Source organism: Gopherus evgoodei, chromosome 7 (assembly GCF_007399415.2).
Source record: "Gopherus evgoodei ecotype Sinaloan lineage chromosome 7, rGopEvg1_v1.p, whole genome shotgun sequence".
NCBI classification, from domain to species: domain Eukaryota; kingdom Metazoa; phylum Chordata; order Testudines; family Testudinidae; genus Gopherus; species Gopherus evgoodei.
In genome coordinates this window covers 129952491-129974470 of record NC_044328.1, presented here as the reverse complement: position 1 = coordinate 129974470, position 21980 = coordinate 129952491, and the positions used below count along the sequence as shown (strand labels likewise).

The following is a 21980-nucleotide window of genomic DNA, read 5'->3' as shown; positions in this document are numbered from 1 at the left end:
TGTGCTGCTGCTGAGGCACACCAGGCTGGGCCCATTAGCAGAGGGGCGTGTGAGTGGAGTCCCATGCGTCCCTCCCGGCCAGGGGCTCGTGCCCCAGGCCTCCCCCTCCCCGTGCTCACAGCTCGCTGCTCCCCCAGGTGAGAACTACAAGACAGAAGGCTACGTGATCACACCGCACACCATGGCCCTGATGAAGCAACACCTGGAGATCACTGGTGGGCAGGTGGGTCAGGCTCTTCCCCCAGCTCCTCTGCAGTGCCTGGGGATGCCTGCTTCTGTCACTCATTAACCACAATTATGAGTGCTGTCCAGCTAGTCATTAACCCCCACAATGGGCCTCAGAGGCCATTAGGTACATGGGGAAACTGAGGCACATGTGGGAGACATTTGGTGGCAGGGTCAGCTGAAGAGCTGGGGATAGAACCCAGGGATGGGACAGACCCCTCCAGACCCTCCTCTGCCCAGTTTCTGGGGAAAGGGGCATCAGACACCACAGAGACCCTCCTTCCTGCTGAGTGGAAGCCAGCTGAGTGAAATGGGGAGGGGCCAGGCCAGCAACCCCATCCCACCTTCTAGCAAGGGCAGCTGGCCCTGGTCACCTAGCAGCAGCTGGAGGGGCTCTGGCATCTCCCCTGGGTACCTGGCCGGTCCCCTCTCCACCCCCAATTGCTCCTGCTCGCCCCCGCCCCCACACTCCTCATACCCAGCGGTTCCTGCTCTGCCTCCCTCGCCCCCCACTCCTCGTCCCCACAGCCTGGGCACTCCTGCTACCCCCCAGCCACTGCCGCCACCCCCTGTATCCAGCTATTCTCCTCCTCCACGCCTGGAACCCAACCACTCTGCCCCCTGGCCCCGTACCCAGCCACTCCACCATGTCCCGGATGGCGGTGAAGTACTTCTCCTCTTCCTTCTCGGGGTTGGTGTCATCGTACCGCAGGAAGCACACGCCCCCGTTGGCCTGAAGGGGGCACGGTGTGGTTAGCCAGCTCCCAGCACCCCCTGTGCCTGCAGCCCTGCCAGCCCCCATACCTGCCCCTGCACCTGGCACCCCCTGCGCCCGCAGCCCTGCCAGCCCCTGCGCCTGGCACCCCCTGCGCCCGCAGCCCTGCCCACCCCCGCCAGCCCCCGCGCCTGGCACCCCCTGTGCCCGCAGCCCCACCAACCCCCATACCCGCCCCTGCACCTGGCACCCCCTGTGCCCGCGGCCCAGCCAGCCCCTGCGCCTGGCACCCCCTGCGCCCGCAGCCCTGCCCACCCCCGCCAGCCCCCGCGCCTGGCACCCCCGCAGCCCCACCAACCCCCATACCAGCCCCTGCGCCTGGCACCCCCTGTGCCTGCAGCCCTGCCAGCCCCTGCGCCTGGCACCCCCTGCGCCCGCAGCCCCGCCCGCCCCCGCGCCTGGCACCCCCTGTGCCCGCAGCCCCACCAACCCCCATACCCGCCCCTGCGCCTGGCACCCCCTGCGCCCGCAGCCCTGGCAGCCCCTGCGCCTGGCACCCCTTGCACCTGCTGCCCCGCCCACCCCCACCAGCCCCCGCGCCTGGCACCCCCACAGCCCCGCCAGCCCCCATGTCACCCCCGCACTGCCTGCGCCTGCAGCCCTGCCAGCCCCTGTGCCCGGCACCCCCTGCACCTACAGCCCCACCCACTCCCACCAGCCCCCCCACACAGCACCCCTTGCCCACCGCTGCCAGCCCCTGCACCTGGCACCCCCTGTGTCCGCAGCCCCTGTGCCCGACACCTCCTGCACCCGCAGGCCCAGCAGCCCCTACCCTGCAGCCCCACCAGTCCCTGTGCCCGGCAGGCCCCTGCGCCAGCATCCCCATCAGCCCCTGAGCCCGGCACTCTCTGCCCCTGCAGCCCTGCCCACCTCCGCCAGCCGCTGTGTCACGGAGTTCCTGGGTGGTGCTCTGGAATTGCTCCCCACAAAGCCAGGCAGGACTTTGGGGAGCCTCCTCTCCCTTGGAGCAGACTTGTTCAGGACAAGAAGCTCACACGGCTTCACCTCCTGGGTCTCTCCTTGGGGCATTCAGCATCCTCTGCCCCTCCATGCGCTTCCCACAGTGAGCCCACCCCAGCGGGATCCTGGGGAAGCCACCGGGTCCTGCACCCCCACTTTGCAGTCAGACGTGACTCTCAGCCAGCCAGTAACACAGAGGTTTATTCGATGACAGGAACAGGGTCTAAAACAGAGCTTGTAGGTACAGCGAACCGGACCCCTCGGCTGGGTCCATTCTTGGGGGCAGTGAGCCAGACCCCCCATGTCTCCCTCACTCCTCGTCCCCAGCCAGCTCCAGACTAACAACCCCTCCAGGCCCCTCCTCTCTGCTCAGCCCCTTTCAAGGGCCAGGAGGTCACCTGATCCCTTTGTCTCCAACACCTTCAGCTGGCACCTTTGCAGAAGGGGGGCCCAGGCCATCAGTTGCTAGGAGACAGAGTGCCAGGCATTTAGGTGCACTGGCCCCTTCCTCTGCAGCAATCACACCCCCTTATTCCACCACCTAGATATTAAGAACTGCCATGGGGACACTGAGGCACCAACACAGTATTCAGAGAAAACATTAAGAACATTCCCAGTTCGTCACACCCTGCGCCCAGCACCCTCTGCTCCTGCAGCCCCACCAGCCCCTGCGCCCTGCACCCCCTGTGGCACAGGTCAGGGATCAGAGGGGCTGGGCGCAGCTTGGAGGGGGAGAGCCCAGGGCACCACCCTGCCCCAGCTCTGCTGGAAGCTGGTTTCTTTCTGTTTCTAGGCCCTTCTCGCTCCATCAGGAGAGCCCACTGTCCCCAGGGGCTGGAGGCCGCCTGGCCTGTGGGCCAAGTCCTGTGGGGGTGGGGGCTGCATGCCTGCGAAGGGCATGAGGCTGGCGCCTTGTCTGCTTGCGTGGCCTGGCCCAGGGTCGGTAACGCTCCAGACCCTGGGCTAGTGGGTCTGGGAACTCCTCTGCCCTCAGGTGCGGACGCGGTTCCCTCCGGAGCCCAACGGGATCCTGCACATCGGCCACGCTAAAGCCATCAACTTCAACTTCGGCTATGCCCAGGTGAGCCCCCCCTCCCCCCCCCCCGGAGCTAGCTGCACCCACTGGGCCGCTTGGCTATGCCGAGGTGAGAGCCCTCCCCCCCTCCCCGAGCCAGCTGGGCCCCCTGGCTATCCCAAGGTGAGCCCCACCACCGCCAAGCCAGCTGCACCCCCTGGAACCCCCGGCTATGCCAAGGTGAGCCCCCCTCCCCCCCCCCCAGCCAGCTGCACCCTCCTGGGTCCCCTGGCTATGCCAAGGTGAGAGGCACCCCCCCCCCCCGAACCAGCTGGGCCCCTTGGCTATGCCAAGGTGAGCCCCTCCCCCCCCAGCCAGCTGCACCCTCCCGGGTCCCCCGGTTATGCCAAGGTGAGCCCCCCCGAACCAGCCGACCCCCCCGGGACCCCCAGCTATGCCAAGGTGAGGCCCCCCCCCAAGCCAGTCACATCCCCCGGGACCCCCGGCTATGCCAACGTGAGCCCCCCCCCCCCCGAGCCAGCCGCATCCCTTGGGACCCCCGGCTATGCCAAGGTGAGCCCCCCCCCGAGCCAGCCGCACCCACCCCGGCTATGCCAAGGTGAGACACCCCCCTCAGAGCCAGCCGCACCTCCTGGGACCCCTGGCTATGCCAAGGTGAGCCCCCCCCAACCCCCGGAGCCAGCCGCATCTCCCGGGGCCTCCCTGCTATGTCAAGGTGAGTTCCCCCGGAGCCAGCCGCACCTCCTGGGGCCCCCCAGCTACACCAAGGTGAGCTCTTGCCCTGCCCGCCTGTGCCAGATGTGCCCTCCCAGCTCCCCCACGGCACCTTGCTGGTGAGGCCCCTGCTGGTGGGGCCCAGTCTGATCTCAGCACTCTCACACGCCTGACCCCACGCAGGGGCTGGCTCCAGGAAGCTGCTGGCCCTGCCCTCTCCCCAGTGTGTGGGGTGGGCCAGGCTGCGGGCCCAGGGGGTGCCGGGCGTGGGGGCTGGTGGGGGTGGGCAGGGCTGTGGGCCCAGGGGGTGCTGGGTGTGGGTGGGCAGGGCTGCGGGTGCAGGGGGTGCTGGGTGCGGGGGCTGGCGGGGCTGTGGGCGCAGGGGGTGCTGGGTGCTGGGGCAGGTGTAGGGGCTGATGGAGCAGAGGGTGCCGGGCGCAGAGGATGGTCGCGGTGGGCGGGGCTGCGGGCACGGGCTGGTGGGGCTGCGGGTGCAGGGGGTGCCGGGTGCAGGAGATGGTGATGGTGGGTGGGGCTGCAGGCATATGAGGTGTTGGGTGAGGGAGCAGGCGCGGGGACTAGCAGGGCTGTGTGCTAGGGGTGCTGGGCGCGGGGGCTGGCGGGGCTGTGGGTGCAGGGGGTGCCAGGTGCTGGGACGGGTATGGGGGTTGGTGGGGCTGCAGGCGCAGGGGTGGACATGGGAGCTGGCGGGGCTGCAGGGGTGCCAGGTGCGGGGGCTGGTGGGGGTGGGCAGGGCTGCGGGTGCAGGGGGTGCCAGGCGCAGGGGCTGGCAGGGCTGCGGGCGCAGGGGGTGCCAGGTGCAGGGGCGGGTATGGGGGCTGGCAGGGCTGCGGGCACAGGGGGTGCCAGGCGCGGGGGCTGGCGGGGGTGGGCATGGCTGCGGGCGCAGGGGCTGCCAGGCGCAGGGGCTGGCAGGGCTGCGGGCGCAGGGGGTGCCAGGTGCAGGGGCGGGTATGGGGGTTGGTGGGGCTGCGGGCACAGGGGGTGCCAGGCGCGGGGGCTGGCGGGGGTGGGCAGGGCTGCGGGCGCAGGGGGTGCCAGGCGCAGGGGCTGGCAGGGCTGCAGGCACAGGGGGTGCCAGGCGCAGGGGCAGGTATGGGGGCTGGCAGGGCTGCGGGCACAGGGGGTGCCAGGTGCAGGGGCGGGTATGGGGGTTGGTGGGGCTGCGGGCACAGGGGGTGCCAGGCGCGGGGGCTGGCGGGGGTGGGCAGGGCTGCGGGCGCAGGGGGTGCCAGGCGCAGGGGCTGGCAGTGCTGCAGGCACGGGGGTGCCAGCCGCAGGGGCGGGTATGGGGGTTGGTGGGGCTGCGGGGGTGCCAGGCGCGGGGGCTGGCGGGGGTGGGCAGGGCTGCGGGCGCAGGGGGTGCCAGGCGCAGGGGCTGGCAGGGCTGCGGGCGCAGGGGGTGCCAGGTGCAGGGGCGGGTATGGGGGTTGGTGGGGCTGCGGGCACAGGGGGTGCCAGGCGCGGTGCCAGGCGCAGGGGCTGGCAGGGCTGCGGGCGCAGGGGGTGCCGGGCGCAGGGGGTGCCAGGTGCAGGGGCGGGTATGGGGGCTGGCAGGGCTGCGGGCACAGGGGGTGCTGGGAGCTGGCTAACCACACCGTGCCCCCTTCAGGCCAACGGGGGCGTGTGCTTCCTGCGGTACGATGACACCAACCCCGAGAAGGAAGAGGAGAAGTACTTCACCGCCATCCGGGACATGGTGGAGTGGCTGGGTACGGGGCCGGGGGGCAGAGTGGTTGGGTTCCGGGCGTGGAGGAGGAGAATAGCTGGATACAGGGGGTGGCGGCAGTGGCTGGGGGGTAGCAGGAGTGCCCAGGCTGTGGGGACGAGGAGTGGGGGGTGAGGGAGGCAGAGCAGGAACCGCTGGGTATGAGGAGTATGGGGGCGGGGGCGAGCAGGAGCAATTGGGGGTGGAGAGGGGACCAGCCAGGTACCCAGGGGAGATGCCAGAGCCCCTCCAGCTGCTGCTAGGTGACTAGGGCCTGCTGCCCTTGCTAGGAGATGGGGTGGGGGTGCTGGCCTGGCCCCTCCCCATTTCACTCAGCTGGCTCCCACGAGGTCCCTGCATGCTGCCAATGGGAAGCCGGGAGTCCCTGGGGATGCTGACTCTGCCCCAGGGGCCCTGGGCGATGGTGGCTCTGCTTCCTACGAAGCCGGTGGGCGATGGTGGCTCTGCCCCGGGGGCCCTGGGCGATGGTGGCTCTGCCCCGGGGGCCCTGGGCGATGGTGACTCTGCCCCGGGGGCCCCGGGCGATGGTGGCTCTGCCCTGGGGGCCCTGGGTGATGGTGACTCTGCCCCGGGGGCCCCGGGCGATGGTGGCTCTGCTCCCTACGAAGCCGGGCAGGACTCTGGGGAGCCTCCTCTCTCGGAGCAGACGGTCCCCAGGGCAAGAAGCTCCCACAGCTTCCACCTTCCTGGGTCTGAGCTCAGAGCATCCAGCATCCCCTGCCCCTCCGTGCGCTTCCCGCAGCGAGTCGCCCGGGCGGGGTCCTGGGGCAGCCAGTGGGCCCGGCCCCCCCCCCCCCCCCGCAGGCAGACGGGACTCTCAGCCAGCCGGGGAAACAGCAGGGTTATCAGTCACAGGATCACGGCGAAGGGCAGAGCTCGTTAGCACAGAAATCAGGGACTTTCAGCCAAGTCCATCTTGGGAGTCCTGGGCCAGGCAGCCTGGCTTCCCCCCTTCCAGCCCCTCACACAGACTGCCAGCCTCCAGGCGCCCCACCTCCGACACCCCATTGTTCTTCCTCCTTCTCTTTGTCTCGCTGCACCTGGTCACATCCCCTTCCTGGCCCCCCGGTTACGAAGGGCATCAGCCATCACCTAGTGCAGCAAGGGGAAATCCCCACTTTGTCACCTGGGGCAGCCCCCTGTCTCTGGGGCAGAGCCGGGGGTGAGGCTGGTGCTCCGGGTGGGGGACGGGGAGGGAGGGTCTCCCTCATGGGCTCGCTCTGCCATAGGCTACAAGCCGCATGCCGTGACACATGCCTCGGACTACTTCGACCAGCTGTACGTGTGGGCCGTGGAGCTTGTCCGGCGGTGAGTGCGTGGGGTACGCGGGGCTCAGGAGGGGCGGAGCCGCCCATTCTGGGGGGCAGGGTGTGCCTGGCTGCTCCGGGGAAGGGACGGAGCCTAATGGGGATCCCCGCAAACAGCCTGGGCCGCCTGCCAGGGCCAGGCCGCTGGGTCCCGTGCTGGGCTGTGGCTCGCGTGTGTGGGGCGGGCGTGACGTCCTCTCCTCCCCAGGGGCCACGCCTACGTCTGCCATCAGCGGGTGGAAGAAATCAAAGGCCACAACCCTCCGCCCTCCCCGTGGCGGGATCGGCCCGTGGAAGAGTCACTCCTCCTCTTCGAGGTACGTGGGCCTGGCACGTGGACCCCTGCCCCCTGCTGGGCGACCGCCCCGTCCCCCCGGTGACCCCTGCCCCCTGCTGGGCGCCCCCCCCGGGTGACCCCTGCCCCTGCTGGGCGACCGCCCCGTCCCCTCGGTGACCCCTGCCCCCTGCTGGGCGCCCCCCCCGGGTGACCCCTGCCCCCTGCTGGGCGACCGCCCCGTCCCCCCGGTGACCCCTGCCCCCTGCTGGTCGCCCCCCCTGTGACCCCTGCCCCTGCTGGGCGACCGCCCCGCCCCCTCGGTGACCCCTGCCCCCTGCTGGGCGACCGCCCAGCCCCCCCGGTGACCCCTGCCCCCTGCTGGTCGCCCCCCCTGTGACCCCTGCCCCTGCTGGGCGACCGCCCCGCCCCCTCGGTGACCCCTGCCCCCTGCTGGGCGACCGCCCAGCCCCCCCGGTGACCCCTGCCCCTGCTGGGCGCCCCCCCCCGGTGACCCCTGCCCCCTGCTGGGCGACCGCCCCGCCCCCTCGGTGACCCCTGCCCCCCGCTGGGTGACCCCCCCCCCCCTCGGTGACTGCTCCCCCGGCTGGGCGACCGCCCCGTCCCCTCGGTGACCCCTGCCCCCTGCTGGGCGCCCCCCCGGTGACCCCTGCCCCCTGCTGGGCGACCGCCCCGCCCCCTCGGTGACCCCTGCCCCCTGCTGGGTGCCCCCCCCCTCGGTGACTGCTCCCCCGGCTGGGCGACCGCCCCGTCCCCTTGGTGACCTCTGCCCCCCGCTGGGCGACCCCCCCCTCGGTGACTCTTCCTCCTGCTGGGCGACCCCCCCTCAGTGACCCCTGCCTCCCGCTGGGCGACCATCCCGCCCTTCAGTGACCCCTGCCCCTGCTGGGCGACTCCCCCCCCCTCGGTGACTCTTCCTCCTGCTGGGCGACCGCCCCGCCCCCTCGGTGACCCCTGCACCAGCTGGGCCACCCCCCCCCTCGGTGACTCTTCCTCCTGCTGGGCGACCGCCCCGCCCCCTCGGTGACCCCTGCCCCCTGCTGGACGACCCCCCCTCAGTGACCCCTGCCTCCCGCTGGGCGACCGCCCTGCCCCCTTGGTAACCCCTACCTCCCACTGGGCGACCCCCCCCTTGGTGACCCCTGCCTCCCACTGGGCGACCGACGCGCCCTTCAGTGACCCCTGTCCCCTGCTGCGCAACCCCCCCCCGGGTGACTTCTCTCCCTCCTGGGCGACTGCCCCGCCCCCCCGGTGACCCCTGCCCCCCACTGGACAACCCCCCCCGTGACTCCTCTCCCCACCCTCTTGGTGACCCCTGCCTCCCGCTGGGCGACCGCCCTGCCCTTCAGTGACCCCTGCGCCCCCCTCCCCCCCCACTGGGCCACTGCCTCACCCCCTCAGACACTGCCCTGCCCCTTTGGTGACCCCTGCCCCCTGCGGGCCACTCGCCCCACCTCCTCGGTGACTGCCCCACCCCCACGCTGTGCGACCGCCCTGCCCCCCGCTGGCCACTGGCCCCCCCCCCTCGGTGACTGCTCACCCCACGCCCTCAGCAGCCCCCTCCCTCCTCTGGGTGCTCCCCCCACCCCATCCCCACGGGGCCCTGCCCCGCCCCCACAGCCCCCCGGCTGATGGGCCCCGCTGGTCTCCCCCGGCTGTCGCGGCAGGGGATGAAGAGGGGGAAGTTTGAGGAGGGGGAGGCCACGCTGCGAATGAAGCTGGTGATGGAAGACGGGAAGCTGGACCCTGTCGCCTACCGCATCAAATACATGCCACACCACCGGACCGGGGACAGATGGTAGGCTGCCCCCCCCCCCCCCGCCGGGCCCTGCTCTTTGGCCCGACCCCACCGGAGAGGCCTCGCTTCCCGGACCTGCCTAGAGCAGCGCAGGGGACCTGGATGCAGGAGTGGGGGCCGGGACCCTGGGCTTTGCTCCTGTGGTGGGGCAGGTGGCTTCTGTGTTGGGCTGGGGCCTGAGGGGGGTGCAGTTGCTGGCCAGGGGCTGGGGTCGGTGGGGCAGCGGGCACCGGCAAGGGGCTGGTGTCGGAAGGGGGGGCAGCGGGCGCCGGCAAGGGGCTGGTGTCGGAAGGGGGGGGCAGCGGGCGCCGGCGAGGGGCCGGTGACGGAAGGGGGGGCAGCGGGCGCCGGCGAGGGGCTGGTGTCGGAAGGGGGGGGCAGCGGGCGCCGGCGAGGGGCCGGTGACGGAAGGGGGGGCAGCGGGCGCCGGCGAGGGGCTGGTGTCGGAAGGGGGGGCAGCGGGCGCTGGTGTCGGCAAGGGGATGGTGTTGGAAGGGGGGGCAGCGGGCGCCGGCGAGGGGCCAGTGTCGGAAGGGGGGGCAGCGGGCGCTGGTGTCGGAAGGGGGGGCAGCGGGCGCCGGCGAGGGGCCAGTGTCGGAAGGGGGGGCAGCGGGCGCTGGTGTCGGAAGGGGGGGCAGCGGGCGCTGGCGAGGGGCTGGTGTCGGAAGGGGGGGGCAGCGGGCGCTGGTGTCGGAAGGGGGGGCAGCGGGCGCCGGCGAGGGGCTGGTGTCGGAAGGGGGGGGGCAGCGGGCGCTGGTGTCGGAAGGGGGGGCAGCGGGCGCCGGCGAGGGGCCGGTTTCGGAAGGGGGGGCAGCGGGGGCTGGTGACGGAAGGGGGGGCAGCGGGCGCCGGCAAGGGGCCGGTGTCGGAAGGGGGGGCAGCGGGCGCCGGCGAGGGGCCAGTGTTGGAAGGGGGAGCAGCGGGTGCTGGTGTCGGAAGGGGGGGCAGCGGGCGCCAGCGAGGGGCTGGTGTGGGAAGGGGGGGCAGCGGGCGCTGGTGTGGGAAGGGGGGGCAGCGGGCGCCGGCGAGGGGCCGGTGTCGGAAGGGGGGGCAGCGGGCGCCGGCGAGGGGCCGGTGTCGGAAGGGGGGGGCAGCGGGCGCCGGCGAGGGGCCGGTGTCGGAAGGGGGGGGCAGCGGGGGCTGGTGACGGAAGGGGGGGCAGCGGGCGCCGGCAAGGGGCCGGTGTCGGAAGGGGGGGCAGCGGGCGCCGGCGAGGGGCCAGTGTTGGAAGGGGGAGCAGCGGGTGCTGGTGTCGGAAGGGGGGACAGCGGGCGCCAGCGAGGGGCTGGTGTGGGAAGGGGGGGCAGCGGGCGCTGGTGTGGGAAGGGGGGGCAGCGGGCGCCGGCGAGGGGCCGGTGTCGGAAGGGGGGGCAGCGGGCGCCGGCGAGGGGCCGGTGTCGGAAGGGGGGGGCAGCGGGCGCCGGCGAGGGGCCGGTGTCGGAAGGGGGAGCAGCGGGCGCTGGTGTCGGAAGGGGGGACAGCGGGCGCCGGCAAGGGGCTGGTGTCGGAAGGGGGGACAGCGGGCGCCGGCGAGGGGCCGGTGTCGGAAGGGGGGGCAGCGGGCGCCGGCGAGGGGCCGGTGTCGGAAGGGGGGGCAGCGGGCGCCGGCGAGGGGCCGGTGTCGGAAGGGGGGGCAGCGGGCGCCGGCGAGGGGCCGGTGTCGGAAGGGGGGGCAGCGGGCGCTGGTGTCGGAAGGGGGGGCAGCGGGCGCCGGCGAGGGGCCAGTGTCAGAAGGGGGGGCAGCGGGCGCTGGTGTCGGAAGGGGGGGCAGCGGGCGCTGGTGTCGGAAGGGGGGGCAGCGGGCGCCGGCGAGGGGCCAGTGTCAGAAGGGGGGGGCAGCGGGCGCTGGTGTCGGAAGGGGGGGCAGCGGGCCCTGGTGTCGGAAGGGGGGGCAGCGGGCGCCGGCGAGGGGCCGGTGACGGAAGGGGGGGCAGCGGGCGCTGGTGTCGGAAGGGGGGGCAGCGGGCGCTGGTGTCGGAAGGGGGGGCAGCGGGCGCCGGCGAGGGGCTGGTGTCGGAAGGGGGGGCAGCGGGCGCTGGTGTCGGAAGGGGGGGGCAGCGGGCGCCGGTGTCGGAAGGGGGGGCAGCGGGCGCCGGCGAGGGGCCGGTGTCGGAAGGGGGGGGCAGCGGGCGCCGGCAAGGGGCTGGTGTCGGAAGGGGGGGCAGCGGGCGCTGGTGTCGGAAGGGGGGGCAGCGGGCGCCGGCGAGGGGTGGGCGTCCAGCCCTCAGGCCCTGCCTTGCCTTTCAGGTGCATCTACCCCACGTACGACTACACGCACTGCCTGTGCGACTCCATTGAGCACATCACCCACTCGCTCTGCACCAAAGAGTTCCAGGCCCGGTGAGGCGGGGCCAGCAGAGCTGTGTCTCCTCTGCAGCTGTGGGGAGCTTGCTCTGACTGTGGGGGGCAGTGTCGGCGGCTGTGGGGAGCCGGGGATGGTTGGAGGCCAGCAGGGGCAGTGCCTGTGGCCAGTGGGAGGTCAGTGCAGCTGGGGCTGAGCCCAGCTAGCAGCGGGACAGCAGTGTGAGTGGCAGGGCACGGAGGGGGCAGTGGATGGGCAGGGTGTGAGTGGTGGGGGCAGGGCACGGAGGGGGCAGTGGATGGGCAGGGTGTCAGTGGTGGGGGCAGGGCACGGAGGGGGCAGTGGATGGGCAGGGTGTGAGTGGCAGGGCACGGAGGGGGCATTGGATGGGCAGGGTGTCAGTGGTGGGGGCAGGGCACAGAGGGGGCAGTGGATGGGCAGGGTGTGAGTGGTGGGGGCAGGGCACGGAGGGGGCATTGGATGGGCAGGGTGTCAGTGGTGGGGGCAGGGCACAGAGGGGGCAGTGGATGGGCAGGGTGTGAGTGGTGGGGGCAGGGCACGGAGGGGGCAGTGGATGGGCAGGGTGTCAGTGGTGGGGGCAGGGCACGGAGGGGGCAGTGGATGGGCAGGGTGTGAGTGGCAGGGCACGGAGGGGGCAGTGGATGGGCAGGGTGTGAGTGGTGGGGGCAGGGCACTGAGGGGGCAGTGGATGGGCAGGGTGTGAGTGGTAGGGGCAGGGCACGGAGGGGGCAGTGGGTGGGCAGGGTGTGAGTGGCAGGGCACGGAGGGGGCAGTGGATGGGCAGGGTGTGAGTGGTGGGGGCAGGGCACGGAGGGGGCAGTGGATGGGCAGGGTGTGAGTGGTGGGGGCAGGGCACGGAGGGGGCAGTGGATGGGCAGGGTGTTAGTGGCAGGGCACGGAGGGGGCAGTGGATGGGCAGGGTGTGAGTGGTGGGGGCAGGGCACGGAGGGGGCAGTGGATGGGCAGGGTGTTAGTGGCAGGGCACGGAGGGGGCAGTGGATGGGCAGGGTGTTAGTGGCAGGGCACTGAGGGGGCAGTGGATGGGCAGGGTGTGAGTGGCAGGGCACGGAGGGGGCAGTGGATGGGCAGGGTGTGAGTGGAGGGGCAGGGCACGGAGGGGGCAGTGGATGGGCAGGGTGTGAGTGGTGGGGGCAGGGCACGGAGGGGGCAGTGGATGGGCAGGGTGTGAGTGGTGGGGGCAGGGCACGGAGGGGGCAGTGGATGGGCAGGGTGTTAGTGGTGGGGGCAGGGCACGGAGGGGGCAGTGGATGGGCAGGGTGTGAGTGGTGGGGGCAGGGCACGGAGGGGGCAGTGGATGGGCAGGGTGTTAGTGGTGGGGGCAGGGCACGGAGGGGGCAGTGGATGGGCAGGGTGTTAGTGGCAGGGCACGGAGGGGGCAGTGGATGGGCAGGGTGTGAGTGGCAGGGCACGGAGGGGGCAGTGGATGGGCAGGCTGTGAGTGGCAGGGCACGGAGGGGGCAGTGGATGGGCAGGGTGTGAGTGGTGGGGGCAGGGCACGGAGGGGGCAGTGGATGGGCAGGGTGTGAGTGGCAGGGCACGGAGGGGGCAGTGGATGGGCAGGGTGTGAGTGGCAGGGCACGGAGGGGGCAGTGGATGGGCAGGGTGTGAGTGGTGGGGGCAGGGCACGGAGGGGGCAGTGGATGGGCAGGGTGTTAGTGGCAGGGCACGGAGGGGGCAGTGGATGGGCAGGGTGTTAGTGGCAGGGCACTGAGGGGGCAGTGGATGGGCAGGGTGTGAGTGGCAGGGCACGGAGGGGGCAGTGGATGGGCAGGGTGTGAGTGGTGGGGGCAGGGCACGGAGGGGGCAGTGGATGGGCAGGGTGTGAGTGGTGGGGGCAGGGCACGGAGGGGGCAGTGGATGGGCAGGGTGTGAGTGGTGGGGGCAGGGCACGGAGGGGGCAGTGGATGGGCAGGGTGTTAGTGGTGGGGGCAGGGCACGGAGGGGGCAGTGGATGGGCAGGGTGTGAGTGGTGGGGGCAGGGCACGGAGGGGGCAGTGGATGGGCAGGGTGTTAGTGGTGGGGGCAGGGCACGGAGGGGGCAGTGGATGGGCAGGGTGTTAGTGGCAGGGCACGGAGGGGGCAGTGGATGGGCAGGGTGTGAGTGGCAGGGCACGGAGGGGGCAGTGGATGGGCAGGCTGTGAGTGGCAGGGCACGGAGGGGGCAGTGGATGGGCAGGGTGTGAGTGGTGGGGGCAGGGCACGGAGGGGGCAGTGGATGGGCAGGGTGTGAGTGGCAGGGCACGGAGGGGGCAGTGGATGGGCAGGGTGTGAGTGGCAGGGCACGGAGGGGGCAGTGGATGGGCAGGGTGTTAGTGGTGGGGGGCGGGCGAGGCGTGACCAGCTGGGTGATTTCCCCCCCAGGCGCTCCTCCTACTTCTGGCTGTGCAATGCGCTGGGCGTGTACTGCCCCGTGCAGTGGGAGTACGGGCGCCTGAACCTGCTCTACACCGTGGTGTCCAAGAGGAAGATCATCCGGCTGGTGGAGGCGGGCGCCGTCAGGTGAGGGATGTGCAGGCTGCTGGGGCGGGCGGGGCGGCTCCATGCTGCCCCCTGCTGGTCACAGCTGGTGTTGCCGTTTCAGGGACTGGGACGACCCGCGGCTCTTCACGCTGACGGCCCTGCGCCGCCGAGGTTTCCCCCCGGAGGCCATCAACAACTTCTGTGCGCGGGTAGGTGCCCTGGGGCGGGGGGAGCAGGTGCTGGCTGCCCCTCCTGGGCAAGAGCTGAACACAACCTGTGCCCACAGGTAGGGGTGACGGTGGCGCAGACGACAATGGAGCCCCACCTGCTGGAGGCGTGCGTGCGGGAGGTGCTGAACGAGCGTGCCCCGCGCGCCATGGCTGTGCTGCAGCCCCTCCGAGTCATCATCACCAACTTCCCCACCCAGAAGGTGAGGCTGGCAGAGCCTGGAGGGGCGCTGGGGGGCTGCAGGCCTGGGGCGCAAAGGGGCTCAGCATAGCCCCGCTGGTGGCACTGACCTGCTTGCTTCCCTGCCAGGCCCTGGAGGTTTTTGTGCCGAACTTCCCAGCCAACGAGACCAAGGGCTTCCACAAAGTCCCCTTCCAGGCCACCATCTACATCGAGCAGAGCGACTTCAGGGAGGTGAGCAGGGGTGGGGGCACCGGCATTACCCTGGCTCCAGGGCCCCTCCCCATAGGGAATGGGGTGTGGGGGACAAGCACTGGGAGCTGGGCTCCATACAGGGAGTGGGACTAGACTGGTCAGTCGGGGCACCTGCCAGCCGATGAACGGGAGAGCCCAGCCGGTCTGTATGGGTGGGGGCTGGGGCCGGGGCCGGGGCTGGGGCCGGAGCTCGGCTGACGTGGGGCCGGGGCTGGGGCCGGAGCTCGGCTGACGCAGGGCCGGGGCTGGGGCCAGAGCTCGGCTGACGCAGGGCCAGGGCTGGGGCTGGAGCTCGGCTGAGAGGGGCTCGGGACGGGGACGGAGCTCGGCTGATGTGGGCCAGGGCCAGAACTGGAGCTCAGCTGACGGGCTGGGGTCGGGGCTCGGCTGGGGATGGGGACGGAGCTCGGCTGACGCAGGACGGGGCTGGGGCAGGAGCTTGGCTGATGCGGGACAGGGCCAGAGCTCGGCTGACAGGGGCCAGGGCCGGAGCTCAGCTGATGCGGGATGGGACGGGGCTGGAGCTTGGCTGACAGGGGCCGGGGCCAGGGCCGGGGCCAGAGCTCGGCTGACAGGGGCTGGGGCCGGGGCCGGAGCTCGGCTGACGAGTCGGGGCCGGAGCTCGGCTGATGCGGGGCTGGGACAGGGAGGGAGCTTGGCTGACGGGCCGGGGCCGGAGCTCGGCTGATGCGAGGCCGGGACGGAGGGGGAGCTTGGCTGACGGGCTGGGGCTGGGGCCGAAGCTTGGCTGATGCGGGGCCAGGGTCCTAGCTCGGCTGACGGGACGGGGACGGGGACAGGGAGGAAGCTCGGCTGACAGAGGCTGGGGCCTGGGTCGGAACTCGGCTCACAGGGGCCTGGGTCGGAGCTCGGCTGACAGAGGACAGGGACGGAGCTCGGCTGACGGGATGGGGACAGGGAGGAAGCTCAGCTGACAGAGGCTGGGGCCTGGGTCGGAGCTCGGCTGACGGGAGGGGGCTGGAGCTCGGCTGAGAGGGGCTGGGGCTGGGACAAGGGCTCGGCTGATGCGGACTGGGGTGGGGGCTTGCCTGGCCTGTGTTGGGGACAGAGCTCGGCTGACGGGCCGAGGCCCGACCTCGGCTGATGTGGGCCGGAGCTCGGCTGATGCGGGCCGGGGTTGGGGCCGGGGCCGGAGCCGGAGCTCGGCTGATGCGAGCCGGGGCCAGAGCTCGGCTGATGTGGGCCTGAGCTTGGCTGATGGGGGCCAGGGCCGGGGACGGAGCTCGGCCGAGAGGGGCTGGGGATGGGGACGGAGCTCGGCTGATGCAGGCCGGGGCCAGGGCCGGGGCCAGAACCGGAGCTCAGCTGACGGGCCGGGGTCGGGGCTCAGCTGGGGATGGGAACGGAGCTCAGCAGATGCTGGACGGGGCCGGGGCAGGAGCTTGGCTGATGCGGGGCAGGGCCGGAGCTCAGCTGATTCGGGACGGGCCGGGGCCGGAGCTCGGCTCATAGGGGCCGGGGCCGGAGCTCGGCGCACAGGGGCTGGGGCCGGGGCCGGAGCTCGGCTCACAGGGGCCGGGACAGGGAGGGAGCTTGGCTGACAGGGGCCAGGGCCGGAGCTCGGCTGATGCGGGGCTGGGACAGGGAGGGAGCTTGGCTGACGGGCCAGGGCCGGAGCTCGGCTGATGCGGGGCCGGGACAGGGAGGGAGCTTGGCTGACAGGGGCCGGGGCCGGAGCTCGGCTCACAGGGGCCGGGACAGGGAGGGAGCTTGGCTGACAGGGGCCGGGGCCGGAGCTCGGCTCACAGGGGCCGGGACAGGGAGGGAGCTTGGCTGACAGGGGCCAGGGCCGGAGCTCGGCTGATGCGGGGCCGGGACAGGGAGGGAGCTTGGCTGACAGGGGCCGGGGCCGGAGCTCGGCTCACAGGGGCCGGGACAGGGAGGGAGCTTGGCTGACGGGCTGGGGCAGGAGCTCGGCTGATGCGGGGCTGGGACAGGGAGGGAGCTTGGCTGACAGGGGCCGGGGCCGGAGCTCGGCTCACAGGGGCCGGGACAGGGAGGGAGCTTGGCTGACAGGGGCCGGGGCCGGAGCTCGGCTCACAGGGGCCGGGACAGGGAGGGAGCTTGGCTGACAGGGGCCAGGGCCGGAGCTCGGCTGATGCGGGGCCGGGACAGGGAGGGAGCTTGGCTGACAGGGGCCGGGGCCAGAGCTCGGCTGAGAGGAGCCAGGGCCGGGGACGGAGCTCGGCTGATGCGGGGCCGGGACAGGGAGGGAGCTTGGCTGACAGGGGCCGGGGCCAGAGCTCGGCTGAGAGGGGCCAGGGCCGGGGACGGAGCTCGGCTGACGCGGGCCGGGGCCGGAGCTCGGCTGAGAGGGGCCAGGGCCGGGGATGGAGCTCGGCTGATGTGGGCTGGGGTCTCTCCTTGCAGGTGGTGGACCAAGGCTACAAGCGACTGGCACTCGGCCAGCCAGTGGGGCTGAGACACACTGGCTACGTCATTGCTGTCCAGAACGTGGTCAAGGTGGGCTGGGGCCGGCGGCCAGCACTGCCACTGCCTTGGGGTCGCCTGCCGTTAGACTGATGTGCCCGCCACATGCCCTGGCTTCTCGGTGCGACCTGCCTCGTCAGCACCAGGGGGCGCTCCTTCCAATCACTGTCAGCTACATGGCAGGGCAGAGGGCGGGGGAGCCAGGATGCCTGGGCTCTGGGGAGGGGAGGGGGGGGGAGCTAGGATGCCTGGGTTCCAGAGAGAGAGTGAGGGGAGCCAGGATGCCTGGGTTCCGGGGAGGGTGGGGCGGAGGGAGGCAGGATGCCTGGGTTCCGGGGAGGGTGGGGCGGAGGGAGGCAGGATTCCTGGGTTCTGGGGAGGGTGGGGCGGAGGGAGGCAGGACGCCTGGGTTCCGGGGAGGGTGGGGCGGAGGGAGGCAGGATGCCTGGGTTCCAGAGAGAGAGTGAGGGGAGCCAGGATGCCTGAGTTCTGGGGAGGGCAGGGGAGAAGAGCCAGGATGCCTGAGTTCTGGGGAGGGCAGGGGGGAAGAGCCAGGATGCCTAGGTTCCAGAGACCAGGAAGAGGAGGCAGGACGCCTGGGTTCCGGGGAGGGTGAGGCGGAGGGAGGCAGGATTCCTGGGTTCTGGGGAGGGTGGGGCGGAGGGAGGCAGGACGCCTGGGTTCCGGGGAGGGTGGGGCGGAGGGAGGCGGGATTCCTGGGTTCCGGGGAGGGTGGGGCGGAGGGAGGCAGGATGCCTGGGTTCCGGGGAGGGTGGGGCGGAGGGAGGCAGGACGCCTGGGTTCCGGGGAGGGTGGGGCGGAGGGAGGCAGGACGCCTGGGTTCTGGGGAGGGTGGGGCGGAGGGAGGCAGGACGCCTGGGTTCCGGGGAGGGTGGGGCGGAGGGAGGCAGGACGCCTGGGTTCCGGGGAGGGTGAGGTGGAAGGAGGCAGGACGCCTGCGTTCCAAGGAGGGTGGGGTGGGGCGGGGCAGAGCAGGACACCTGGAGTCCGGGGAGGACTCGGCTGTTGCTGGGCCTCAGGCCTGCTTCTCTGTGCTTGGTCCTGGAGCTGCGGGAAGCTCTGCAGAGGGGTGGGAGCTGGCACAGGCAGCCATTGGCCTTGGCTCTCCAGCCCCCAGCCACTCGGCATGCGGCAGACCCCCCCTTCTCCCCAGGCTGCCTGTGTGGTGGGCACAGGCATGAGGCCGTGGGGCATTGGCCCCTGACGCTCCTCTTGCTCCGTGCTCAGGACGCCAGTGGGCAGGTGATGGAGCTGGAGGTAACCTGCACCAAGTCGGACGCTGCAGAGAAGCCCAAAGCCTTCATCCACTGGGTGTCGGAGCCACTGGTCTGCGAGGTGCGGCTCTACGAACGGCTGTGAGTACGGGGGGCGCTGGCTCAGGGCTGTCCCGGGGGTGGGACTGGGCTGGTGCCCCAGCCCTGCTGTGTGGAGCCACGCCCTGGGCACAGCCAGTGGTACCCAGCTCCTCTTAGTAGGTGAACCCAGAGCTGCCACTTCAGCAGCTCTGCTGCTCTCACCAGCTGCCCTGGCAGCCGCAGGCACATCGGTGCCAGCCCCTGCCTGCTGGGAAACACACCAGAGATCTCAGCGCTTCCCAGGCCACTGCGGGGGGGGAGGGCTGCAGGCCTGATGGCTACTGCTGGGGCTGCTAGGTCAGTGGGCTTCCCTGGCACAGCAGAGAGTGGCACAGGGTAGGACCCAGCCAGGCTGAGCAGCTGGTCACTGCAGGGGGCAGGGAAGAGATTTCAGGGATTCCAGCCTGGGGACTCCTGCCCCTGGGGCCCCAGCCCCGGCCCTGACTGGCCCTGTCTTGTTTGCAGGTTCTTGCACAAAAACCCCGAGGACCCTGCAGAGGTGCCAGCTGGGTTCCTGAGTGACCTCAACCCCGTGAGTGCTGGCAGGTGCTGCGGCTTGGCTGCAGCGGGCCAGGCCTCGCTGCTGTGACAAGGTTCCCCGCCAGGTGCCCCGAGTACAACCTGTGCCAGGCCTCTGGCTTCCCTCTTCTGGCTAGGGACGTGCTGCCTCATGTACCACGTCTCCGGCTGGGAGGGCAGGGCCAGCGCCTTGGGGCCTTGCTGGAGGAGTCCCGGAGTGGGAGGGCCTGAGCGGCACTGAGCACGTGACCCACTGGGCAGAGCCGGAGCGGATTCCATCCAGCCTGGAGTGAGGGGAGCACCCCCGTCCGGGGGCCATTGGGAACGGGGACACCTCCCCTGGTTCTCTGCACGCCAGCAGCTCACGGCTAGGGGCAGGAAGAGTGAGAGATACCGAGCTGAGGAGCCTGCCCTGCCAGCCCCCCAGGGTCTCCCTTCCCTCTGCCGCTGGGCTCTCCCCTGCCACCCCACTTGGAAGGTCTTGGCTGTTGGGGCAGGGGGCCAGCAGGGCTGGGGCCACACATGCCTGTTGCCCAGCCACTGAGCAGTGCCCCTCTGTCACGGAGCGGGGAGGAGTCAGGGCCCGGCACCCCCGGGTTCCTGCGATGCACCAGGACTCTCAGCCAGCCAGTAACACAGAAGGTTTATTTAGACGACAGGGACACAGTCCAGGACAGGCCTTGCCGGTACAGACAGCAGGACCCCCTTTAGTTAGGTCCACTGGGGCCCCAGGGAGGCCACAGCCCCTTTGGGGGGGCACCCCTCTCCATTTCCCAGCCAGCTGCAAACTGAAACCCCCCCAGATTCTCAGCCTCCCCCCAGCTCCTTCCCCAGCCTTTGTGTCGCTTTGTCCAGTGTCCCGGGCAGAAGTGTCACCTGGCCTCCAAACCCCCTCCTGGGGTCTCAAGTATCCTCCCTTCCCCAGTGCAACCTTCCCAGGTCAGTGCTCCCCACTCAGCATTCACAGAACACAGCCACAACATTCCCACTTCATCACATCATCTCCCCTGGCCATGGGGTGAGCCGGGGGCCCAGGCGTGGAGTGATGCCGCTGTCCCCTGGCTGTGGGGTGGGCCGGGGCCCAGGCGCTGAGCAGTGCCGCTCTCCCCTGGCCGTGGGGTGGGCCGGGGGCCCAGGCGCTGAGCCGTGCCGCTCTCCCCTGGCCGTGGGGTGGGCCGGGGGTCCGGGGCCCAGGCGCTGAGCCGTGCCGCTCTCCCCTGGCCGTGGGGTGGGCCGGGGGTCCGGGGCCCAGGCGCTGAGCAGTGCCGCTCTCCCCTGGCCGTGGGGTGGGCCGGGGGTCCGGGGCCCAGGCGCTGAGCAGTGCCGCTCTCCCCTGGCTGTGGGGTGAGCTGGGGGCCCAGGTGCTGAGCAGTGCCGCTCTCCCCTGGCCGTGGGGTGAGCTGGGGGCCCAGGCGCTGAGCAGTGCCGCTCTCCCCTGGCCGTGGGGTGAGCCGGGGCTCCGGGGCCCAGGCGCTGAGCAGTGCCGCTCTCCCCTGGCCGTGGGGTGAGCCGGGGGCCCAGGCGCTGAGCTGTGCCGCTCTCCCCTGGCCGTGGGGTGGGCCGGGGGCCCAGGCGCTGAGCAGTGCCGCTCTCCCCTGGCCGTGGGGTGGGCCGGGGGCCCAGGCGCTGAGCTGTGCCGCTGTCCCCTGGCCGTGGGGTGAGCTGGGGGCCCAGGCGCTGAGCAGTGCCGCTCTCCCCTGGCCGTGGGGTGGGCCGGGGGCCCAGGCGCTGAGCTGTGCCGCTCTCCGCAGGACTCGCTGCGCGTGATCGCCGGCGCCCTGGCTGACAGATCCGTCTGCTCCGCCAAGCCCCTGGACAAGTTCCAGTTTGAGCGGCTGGGCTACTTCTCGGTGGATCCCGACAGCACGGAGGGGAAGGTGAGTCCTTGGGGTCCCTGTCGCTCGGCTCCGGGGGGCTGGGCCGGCACTGTCCCTGCTCACAGTGCTGCTCCCTCTCCCCCTACAGATGGTGTTTAACCGGACGGTAACACTGAAGGAGGATCCCGGCAAAGTGTGACGGAGCCGCTGCTGCCGCCTTGGGCCGGGCACAGCCAGAGCCATCGTTCTGGTAGGGGGAGTGTGACCCAGGAACAAGGGCCCGGCCCACGCCCGAGGGCCACAGCTGCCTTAACCCAGAGCTCACGGGGCTGGTGCATCTCACCGCAATAAACGAACACTGGAGCTGCCTTCCCGCCTGCATCACTGGCATGGGGCAGGGACCCAAGGGCTTCTGTGCTGAAGGCTCCCCCCACCATGCTGCCTCCCAGGCCTGACCATGGGGAGCTCTCTTTCCCTCCTGTCCCCCCATGCCAGGCTGTGCCAAGCTTTATGGGCTGGAATCCTGCCCCTCTCCTGGCTGCAGGGTAACCCCCCTCCCACTCACCCCCAACGGTTCATGGGCTCAGGCTGACCTGCCATCTTCCTCCCTGTCCCTAAAGCCAGCATGAGGGAACAGCCAGACCTTGGGGCTCCTCCTGGGGCAGCGTTTCCCTGGGTGAGATGCAGCGGGTCCTGGACCCCTAGCCAGCTGCCTGCTGTGTGCGGGGGCTGTGATGGGTGCCACCCCTGCTGGGGGCAGGGTGCTGTAGTGGGCACAGCTTGTGTGTGTGAGGTTCTCTGCTGCCCCTCGCTGGAGCCAGGCCCCTCTGCAGAGCTCAGCACGGCCCCAGCCATGGGGCTACTCCAGGCAAAGGCGAGGTCACAGCCACTTAGGCAGCCTCTTGGGAGCCAGGGATTAGGGGCAGCCCCCTGAGGAGGAAACCCCACCTGGTTTACACGGGACACCACACAGTGGGGCACCTGGGCACAGCCCTTGGGCTGGCTGCAGGGCCACCCCTCGTCATCCCTGGGCACCAGGGCCACAGAGAGTGCCCTGGAAGGGCCAGGCCGGCCCTAGATCCCCACCCCGTGGGCTGCTCTGTTCCACTGCAGGACCAGGCAGTGGCCGAGGGCGGGACGGAGACTTTCAGGGTACGTCCACACAGCACCCAAAGGCCACAGCTGGCCCAGGCTGCGGGGCATTAAAACTGCAGTGTAGACGCCTGGGCTCCGGGCCGAACCTGAACATCCACATGCCGGCAACGTTTAGCCCTGTATCCCGAGCCCGTCACTGACCCAGACCAGCCCCAGCCACCCCGCAGGACCTTTACTCCAGGGGAGACCTCCCTCAGAAAGCACCCCCAAAGTGGGGAGGGGAGGCCCCTCTGCTCAGCCCGGTGCTGCTGGGAGGGCACCGAGGTGACGCCCACAGTTCCCATGAACGAGGCTGGGTCACATTTTCCCACTGGCTAAGTCACCATCGCTTTCCA

At 71.6% G+C, this 21980-nt stretch overlaps 1 protein-coding gene across 4 annotated transcripts in view; it reads left to right on the top strand.

Annotated features, from left to right (window-relative positions):
* QARS1 (glutaminyl-tRNA synthetase 1) overlaps window positions 1-20859 on the top strand; it is a 30513-nt gene extending 9654 nt beyond the window's left edge. For all 4 annotated transcript variants that reach the window (XM_030569273.1, XM_030569270.1, XM_030569269.1 and 1 more), the window contains 16 exons: window positions 138-223; window positions 2955-3041; window positions 5344-5443; window positions 6690-6768; window positions 6976-7084; window positions 8730-8860; window positions 11108-11200; window positions 13566-13703; window positions 13786-13873; window positions 13951-14094; window positions 14202-14306; window positions 16719-16811; window positions 18027-18154; window positions 18620-18686; window positions 20425-20550; window positions 20639-20859. In XM_030569273.1, the coding sequence (XP_030425133.1) occupies window positions 138-223; window positions 2955-3041; window positions 5344-5443; window positions 6690-6768; window positions 6976-7084; window positions 8730-8860; window positions 11108-11200; window positions 13566-13703; window positions 13786-13873; window positions 13951-14094; window positions 14202-14306; window positions 16719-16811; window positions 18027-18154; window positions 18620-18686; window positions 20425-20550; window positions 20639-20689 (1625 nt within the window). In that variant the 3' untranslated portion in view covers window positions 20690-20859. The remainder of the gene's footprint in view (window positions 1-137; window positions 224-2954; window positions 3042-5343; window positions 5444-6689; window positions 6769-6975; window positions 7085-8729; window positions 8861-11107; window positions 11201-13565; window positions 13704-13785; window positions 13874-13950; window positions 14095-14201; window positions 14307-16718; window positions 16812-18026; window positions 18155-18619; window positions 18687-20424; window positions 20551-20638) is intronic.
* Window positions 20860-21980: the final 1121 nt, after the last annotated feature.